Genomic DNA, 9,331 nt, shown 5'->3' with positions numbered 1-9,331 from the left:
AGAATGTGAAAAATTCAAATAACCAATTATTTGAATTTTTCACATAAATTTTGAGGTTATGTGAAAAAAGTGTAAATACAAAAGTTGTAGATATTTTTATTACCTACAACTTTGCCATTTAACTTTTTTCCATAAGACTTGTAGTTTTTCCGGAAATCAAGATAAACCGTTTTTTACCCTTAAAAACTCACCCCCTTCCCCTTCCCGACCTCAGATCGCCCGTAAATTATTTTTCCTTTCATTTCTGTTATATTCTCTTCCTTTTCCAATGGGTTTCATCCTACTATAATTTTTTTTCACTGTTTACCATTTTTGAAGGCTTAAGCACTGGTCTATATTTCTTGCAGTTAAGAATGACTTGAGTCACACAGACAGAAATTCAAAACAACTGTTGGCCCCTTGGAAAGAATTTAGAATATTTATTAACGAACAAAACTGTTTCCATTCCATTCTAGCCTCGGAAACCCGGAAGACGGGTTGCGAACAAATCGCACAATTCTCCCTAACGATATCTCTTTCATTAGTAGCTTCACACACCGCTTCAGCGCTACAAACTACTTAGCATTTTATTGACGATAGAAGGGGCGACCGATATGGAAATAGGACTCGATATCTCAGCGTACTTAAGTGGGAAATAAAGTCGTTTTTGCACATGGCACACTAAGATTTACTAGCTAAATATTTCCAATTAACGCCGCTGGTACCTTATCAGTCCCGCTGCATCTTCCTGATGGCCAGAGGATGGTGTAATGAGTCGTGCGTCGGAATAAGGACGATACTAGTTGCCACAGTCGAAGCATCAGAAATAATAATGATTGTATTAGTGTACTTGATCCAGCGGGAAGTAGATCAATGAATGAAAAACACAGCAAAGTAACATTATACCTAAAAAATAAAACAGTAATTTAAAAATAATAGCGGAATAAGATTGATAATTCTTTCCAGCGTAGCACTTTAGAAAAAACTTTTATTGATACTGAAACGTAAGCGTATGCATATGCAACTATTTAAATGCATATAGGTACTTCAACTGAGAGGAATGTTGAAGTTAAAATGTTAATAGTTTTAACATTTGCTGTAATTAAGTGATGAAACTGTGTTAGTTCTATTTTCAACACGGTTATTAGTAATGGGATGCAAAAATAGGGTTTTATAAAGTTATATCCTCAGGTGGTTCTACATAAGCCATCAAGTGAGGGAATAATTTTATTTGATAACATATTTAAACAAAAAGGATAGCTCGATTTTAATATGAAGAATTTTTTGTCATGCTAGGCATATTGACAGGAGATTCACATCTGAATGTCTTGAAGAACATTGTAACATAACTCGCAGATATGCCTTTGGATGTAACAGGAAACCCGTGCTTTTTGCAGGATGTGGTAGGACCAGTACATGTAACCCAATGCATTGTCCTACATTTAGATAATAATTTTAGACATTGATGGGTAGAAACGGTCAGTATCTTTGGTCGGCTCGTACCCCAGATCTAACTCCATTAGATTTTTACTTATGAGGACATGTAATGTATGCCACCAAGAACAGTGCTTAAAAATGACTTGCATTTTGATGATATATTTGTAGATATTATTCAAAATATGAGCGATTTCTCGATGACAGAGCCGAATATCTCAATCTCTATCCCTATCAAAGACGAACCCACCAAGCTCCTAACGTTCCAAAGGTCACCACGCCGTCCGAGCTGGGCGTAACCCATGCAATTCGCAAGGGTCAACGATTTCCCACGACACGGCCTATGCATCATTGAGCTATGACAATGGCGGTGGATGCTCGCACACACTATATGCGTGAGGCATCTTTTAGTGAGACACTTAATTAAAGGCGACCATAGAATTCGCATTAATGTCCTCGACGGCTCTTCCAGTGACATTTCAAGCCGCTGCGGCAGATTGTCAGTTCCCTAATGGTCGCTGTACGATTTTGCGATTTCGCCTTCAGAGATACCGCCTCGTTAATGCCGCATCTCGAAGAAAAAGTCAGCTTTTAAAATCTATATATTAAGTGGATATAGCGAGCGTTGTTTATGATAATTGATGATAGAAATAGTTACAGTCGGGTAGAAAGAAAGATCACTGAATTTTTGATATTCATTTTAATTCATCATCTTGATTAAGTAACGAATTTGACTGGTTTGAATTTCCAAATTCGTGTGTCCGTTTCATTTTTAACTGCGGATTTCTAGGAGTAGAGAAAGTGTAAACGGATACTGACAATTGATAGCATACAAAGAAAACAAAGCTTATTCAAAGCGTCAGCAGACTTTTTTAATTAATATAATTTTCCTCTTCGCATGCAGCATAATTCTGGAGATGCTCAGGCGTCTCTATACGAGTTACCATGGAAGGCTGCATACCGCTCTTGCTATTTAAGCCAAATGGTGTCTGAAACAGCGTATTTGTCATGGTACTAATACGTTTAAAACGCGAACGAATAAGGGAAATAAATTCATTGTGATGCCGTTTTGGGTTATTTACTTCCAATCATAGACAAATGAGCGACTTGGTCTCTGTCGCTTTCGATTATGATCAAGAGCGGTGCCGTAAAGAATTTTTATGAACGGGGTCAGTTTATGCTTACATATGACCACAAATGTTATTTTTTTAAAAATTATATTCTAGCTTTGAACTGAAATTACACTTATCAATTGGTATTCAAGCAACTAACGGGCTGTATAATCATAGTTTGATAAATAAAATTAATGCAAGTAGAACAGCGGCAAAGTCTATTGTACAATTATACAATGTTGTAGAGGTGACACCGAGTGATATATGTCTCGTTTTTTCTTCTTTATATATGTGTCATTTGCTGCTCACAATATCATATTAATTTGAATAAATTATTTAAATGCGAGCACAGACAGACAGTTACAAGACATTTAAATATCAATTGTGAGGCAATGGTAAAGTGGAATGAGGTCTTTTTCATTGGAATTGATCACTACGGCACTCAGTATGAGCTTTAAAATCTATAATAATTTCTTCTTAAACAGTATTTTCTATCAACTGTTAAACTTTCGCTGATCTGGAAATTTCTCTGGGCACAGAATTTGAATAAAAAGGCCAGAAAAATCGTGGAAAAACCGACTAACGTGCATCAGCAATGGTTTGGATAAATTTATTTGGGCCGGACAAAACGTTAAATTTATGTCTTTTAATCAAGCCTACTAACTTAGTGTTACTGTGGTTTTTTAGTGGCCATGGCTCATTTACATTAGTGATATGTACACAGCAATGCATAATAATCGTTTAATTTACGGCGAAGCGAGACAAAATGCATTAGCAGCATCGCGCTTGTACACAATACATTTTTTTTTGAAGAAATTGTACCTATTTTCTACTAACAAAGTTAGTTTCTAACAAGAGCTAATAAATCATACAGTATTAAAATAAGTGAAATGAAGGTGGTTATCGTAACACCCTTTGTACATATAAATCTCAATTAAATCGAATCAGAATTTCAAGCCGCTTCCAGGTGCAGTACACAAACCTAATCAAATTCAATAATTCACGCCTCGTCTTCATCGGAATTTATGCAAAACCGATAATAATTGGACCGTATATACATACGTGTCTCATTAACATAAACAATGTAATAAAAATATATGTTTATTGGCGACGTTTCCAATTAATTTTAAACTAGTTTGTAGTATTCCTGCCCGGTTGCCCAATAATTTTGAAATTCGATATTTAGGTGTTCGATATCACGCGGAGAACTGATAGAATTCGTATGTTCTGTGCCACCTGTCCCATGTTGTATATTACAAGAGACACTACTGTCGTGTGGCCAATTCTTTTTTACTTTAAATACATTCATTTTTTTATTGTTTATAGACCTGATACATTGATATAAAATTAAAATTCAATTTGTCAATTTGTGCATAATACACTTCAAACATACTTTCTTGGTGTGTTGTAAGGATCTACCTCGTTCAGGATAAAAAAGGAATAGTGGATAACCAGTCGACGATGTGTCATCCCATTTAGTATGTCCCAGGCATAAAACAGAGTAGTTAATCTATGAGTAAAAAGTTTAATCCGTAATTTATCGGGGAGAAACCAGACACGCAGACGCGATGCGAACTCGAATAAATTTACACAATTACGGGCATATATCAAAGAAAACTGTGCGATTTGTCCAAATCGTCTGGTGTTGTGACGTTTCGCTAAAAGCTTACTATGTTGCATGGAGCGCAACGCGTGCGATTTATTGCCGTATCTCTTACTTAAACGAGTTGGTTCAGTGGTGTTATTCACATATTATTAAATACTACGACCGACTCCGACATTTTATTATATTTTCAGGGAAAATGGTCCAGGTTTTTGTTACTGTTGTAAGTAATTTACTAGCAGCTGCAGTTTTCTTGTTTAATAAACAGTTAGAACATCTTGATATTGTCAAAAAAAAAAACTGACTGTGTGCAAGAGATATATTCATCGCCATCTAGTGGTAGCATTACAAATAAAACGGGATCGATGCGAAAAAATATTGAAACGAGTAGAAAAATACTTTTTTTAGCTAATGTTTCATTGTATTTTATTTAATAATCGAGTCCATTTGCAGGAAAACGTACCTTCCAGTAACAAAAAGTCTTAGTATCATAACATTTTACTGTGTAAACTATTTGTATAATTTATCTATGTTTATTTCGAGTATTTAACTTTAATAGACCATATAAATTCAACATAAACGAGACTGATATTAGTTTCAAATAAGAACATCTTTTATGCTAATGATATATAAGCTGGTTTACCTTCAATGTCCAGAAGATCTAACCTATAATTTTAGAACAATTTCTTTATAACTTCTGCCAGTAGATAAATTTCTACTTATACGTTTTATCTGATGCATATCTCCCAATATTTTGACGACATACGCCTTGTAGTGAAGTCCCCATTAATTAGCCTTAAACGTGAATTATTAAGGTATTTTAATGAGAGTGTATTATAAAATAAATGGGATGCGTCAAATTCACTATTCATCAATTTTAATACCTCGGTGAAGTCAAATAATTGAGTTATATTGAATTATATTAATTAATATAAATTAGAAACATAGTAAAATATTTGTTGCTGATAAAAACTATTCGGTGTTTCTGATAATTGGCCATTAAGGTGATTATTAGCATAACTTATCATGGGAATTGTAAGACAATAAATTGTCTTTATTATCAAGGTTTCAAAAAAAAAACAGACTAATAGTGACTAAATTAGTGTTGTTTTTGTGACCAAAAGATGTATGATTGATCGAATTCAGTAGGCACTATGAATCATTCCTTACATAACTCGCGGTATTTAATGCATTCGCCTTGCACATTATTCGCATATAGATATGTCTATCTGGCGGTACGTGGCCGAGATTCTATTTCAGATTGCTTGTTTATTTCCTTCTGACTCCTCTGGCTGATTAAATTTGCTTGTGAGGGGAATGCCTGATTAACATCGGCCATTGAGGATTGCGTTGGCATGTGAATGAGGAATCGCGGTGTGCGCGCATTCCTACGAACGTCGTTATAAACGCCCAGCGACGATAAAGACACTGAAATTAACTACGATGAAGGGTTTTCGGTAAGAACCTTAAATGTCATTTCTCTATGTCAAACACTAAATACTAGAGACATGAACGAGGATATTCATAAGACCGCTGTCGTTACACCGTTTGGACTCTTTGAATTTTTGCGAATGCCGTTCGGCTTGAGAAACGTTTGAGCAAATATGGTGAAGAGTTATGAATAAAGTTCTATCAGGACTTGATTTTATGTTCTGTTATTTGGATGACTATGTCTGGGAATGAAAATCTACAGCATTTAGAAACAGTTTTTAACACTTACAGGAATACAGATTTAATATCAAACAAGTAAATGTGTTTTTGGCGTAAATTAATGAATTTTCGTTTCTGCAAAAGGTATGTCTTCATCAGAAGATACATTTAAATACTCGGGGGAGGGGGAGGGAGATTCCTAGACCTGATGTTTAGGTGTTTAGTTAAAATTATATTTTGTGGTAGTTTTTGCCATTCTTCTAGGATAGTTTGTTGCAATTAATTATAATTTTGTAGTGGCTGGGTACACGCTCTATGGGGTTAAGGTCAGGTGAACAGGCTGACCCTGAAATTTGCATTCTTTTGTTCTGCCAGAATAAGAGGGTTTTATATGCTATTAAGGTATATTATGAACATTTCCTGAAGTTTTGATTTCTTTTCAGATGAACCAGTTGTGTAAGGTATGCGGAGAACCCGCAGCCGGCTTCCATTTTGGTGCCTTCACGTGCGAAGGATGCAAGGTAAGTTCTTCTAGTACTTTCAAGAGAAATTTTTTCCTTAGCAGATTCCAAAGAGTATTAAATTTTTTGTTTGGATGCATACGATAAAATATTTAAAATTAGAATTTGGGGAAACACAAAACCGTTTTCTTCGCGAAAAATTTATATTGGCTGTAGGTCTCAGGCAGTTAGCAGCATTAACCACTAGCTGTCGCTGTCAGTTACATCTTTTATTTGTACAATCCTTACAATATTCGTTGAGATAGAATTCCATGAAAAGAAGAAGCCAATAAAGTTCTGTTATCGGACTATGATTGAAATTTTTCGCCCATGTCTTTTCTGCTTTGGGTGTGGAATGCGGTTAATTCGAAGAAAGTGGCGCAGGGGTCTTCATGGAATTCTATCACAACAAATATCGTAGGGACTGTACTTCTCTGTCCTGTAGAGCCTATGAGGGCTAACAAGTCCGAAACCGGTATATGTCTGGTGTATTCATCAATTAGTACGTAATATTGTTGCATATATATGTTTAATTATTTCCTACTCATCTTCTGGTTAAAACCACAGACCTCAGCAGACCCATATCGAGTATGTTTCAGTTATACTGGAATCACTAGAATGAAAACAATTTTTCCCAAGCGTTCCACAGCATGCGGGGGTTGCAAGGTTATGTAAATCATTTATTAATATTTATTTTCTCACCATTTACTATGCCCGGCATATTCCAGTAACGTATTTCACAAACTAGCTCCACCCACGTCCAACCTTTGACCTCCAGACAATATGCACAAATAGTTTCTCTGTGTATACAAAGTGTTACAAAATACAGGAATGTTGCAAATTAAATTAAATTATCTGCAAATTCGGATGTGTAGTTCAATGCAAGACCATAATTTTGGCTCAAAATAATTTTAATTTGCTGTTTACCATCAATCAGGCTTATTTTTGCCGCGGTATCCGGTTGAACTATTCTGGGACGCCTTGTGTATTTTTAAAAGCAGACAAGATGTACGAACACCACGTGTATAGCATATTTGCGGTGTTGACAATTATAACTACTTTATTTACTACTGGTGTATAAAGTGTGGTCAGTTTACGAGTGTGTATATTTTATGTAACGCGGTTTTGAAAGAATTTTTCCACGAAGTCTACTTAGCGTTACATAAGACGACATCCGCGTGCTTCTCTGTTTAATATGGCAATCTTAACAATGTTTAAAGGAAAATTGTTGCGTCGCTTTTTCCGAATGCAGCTGATATAGCTTCACCAGTTCATGTATTTTGTTCATTAAAAAGAAACATATTTTGAATTCAATAAAAACCCAAGAACATCAATCCAATATGCCGTGCCAATAATGCAAGCGATTCCCACAATGACATGATGTCATCGCAATAGGCATGCATTCATTAAATCGAACAGCGTATATCAAAGCTGCTACTATGTCGAGACAGCGAACAGCGAATTCGATCGTAAAACACCTTTTTTGAGCTGTTCAATAAGGTCCTTATTATAATGTAAATTCGCCGCGTGAAAATGTGACAATCATTGTATCAAAATCCATTTAGCTATTGTGATTTGGATTTTGCTTTCTTTTTCACACGCTTTCTACGCCCACCGCCTCCGAAGTAATATAAATTGTTTGGTAAATATTGACTTTTATTGACTAGGTGGATTGTGGGTGGCAATTTATTAGCCCGACGATAGAATCGGTGCTATAAGGAATTGAATAATTGATATTGAAATTAGCATGACTGGGACGGTGAATTGATGACGTCCTGTTTCTATTTCTATAGGCGATTTAGCGATAATTTTATCAGAATTAGACGTAACATATAAGAAAGTTTATAGTGTCCGAAAAATATGAGGGTAAAAAAGGGTACAAATTAAAGGAATCTTCAGAATCAGAAAAAACTAGTTTTTCGCATTTTTCTTGGAAATTTTGAGGTAATCTTAAAAAGTGGCCTCTACAAAAGTTGTAGATTTTTGCATGATCTACAAATTTTGTATTGGATACTTTTTTGTTTGATGTCAACTTTCGCTAGAAATGACAATGATACAATTTTTCACAACTTTTCAACCCCCCAAATCAACCCTCCGCCTTCCCCTGCTCACGTATTTATTTTTTTAGGTTTATTATAAGCTCTTTTACCATTCCACTTATAAAAGTCCTGGCAACAATTTTTTTTTCCAAGTGTAATGTGGTTGGACTACTACTCTCCATAATAATTAACACTAATAATTAATAATTAATTAATAGTGTTAAATAATTAACACTAATAAAAATTGTTTAAAGCAGATTCTATCAAATTTAAAATAATAATTCAAAATACGTTTATAAATTTTGTTCACCTTTTCAGTATATACACAGAATTAATACCGATACAAGAAGGGAATAAATTAATTTTTATAAGAATTATGAAAGTGACATATGGTCTACGGAAGCGCCTTTCAAATTTCAAAAACTAATTAAAAATTTGGTTTTGTAGCTTTGCTTTTACTTCTTACTTTTTTTTCGACAAGTCTATCGAATTTCGTATTGCTGACCTGACCAATCTCTACGTTCGAAATCCAATTTATAAAGCAAACACAGCCGAATTTAAAATTCTAATACAGACTGATTAATAAATTAGCTTGTAATATAAACAACTAGATACATACATTTTTACTAGGATTAGTAAACATGTGACATATGGTCTATTGGAATCTTAAATTTAACATGATGTTGATAACTTACAAGATGTAATGCTTGAATATATGTTTTTGGAAAGCATTCTTCTTTCGCGCGAACAGGAAATAATTAAAAATTATTCCTTTCTCTAAAAGCTTCACAATTTCTTAAAATTTAAATACAGAGAATGGGTTGCAAAAAAATTACATACATAAAGATCCTTTCCTATCGACCATGGTCACTTTGGATATCACATCACATTTGGACGAATTTTGTGGATATGTGTGATACTTCATTCCAGGTACTCTAGCACACCATTTTGTGGATATGTGTAATATATCACACTAGTTTCAATCTAGGCACTCAAGCGTACTTAGATACACTT

At 34.6% G+C, this 9,331-nt stretch overlaps 1 protein-coding gene across 1 annotated transcript in view; it reads left to right on the top strand.

Annotated features, from left to right (window-relative positions):
• The window catches only part of LOC108909383 (zygotic gap protein knirps-like), a 77,804-nt gene that overhangs the window by 10,850 nt on the left and 57,623 nt on the right, over positions 1-9,331 (top strand). The window contains exon 2 of the mRNA XM_018713712.1: positions 6,222-6,299. Within this exon, the coding sequence (XP_018569228.1) occupies positions 6,222-6,299 (78 nt within the window). The remainder of the gene's footprint in view (positions 1-6,221; positions 6,300-9,331) is intronic.

The sequence above is a fragment of the Anoplophora glabripennis genome, unplaced genomic scaffold, assembly GCF_000390285.2.
Source record: "Anoplophora glabripennis isolate ALB-LARVAE unplaced genomic scaffold, Agla_2.0 scaffold143, whole genome shotgun sequence".
Taxonomy (NCBI): domain Eukaryota; kingdom Metazoa; phylum Arthropoda; class Insecta; order Coleoptera; family Cerambycidae; genus Anoplophora; species Anoplophora glabripennis.
This window is presented reverse-complemented; position numbering and strand designations above follow the sequence as displayed.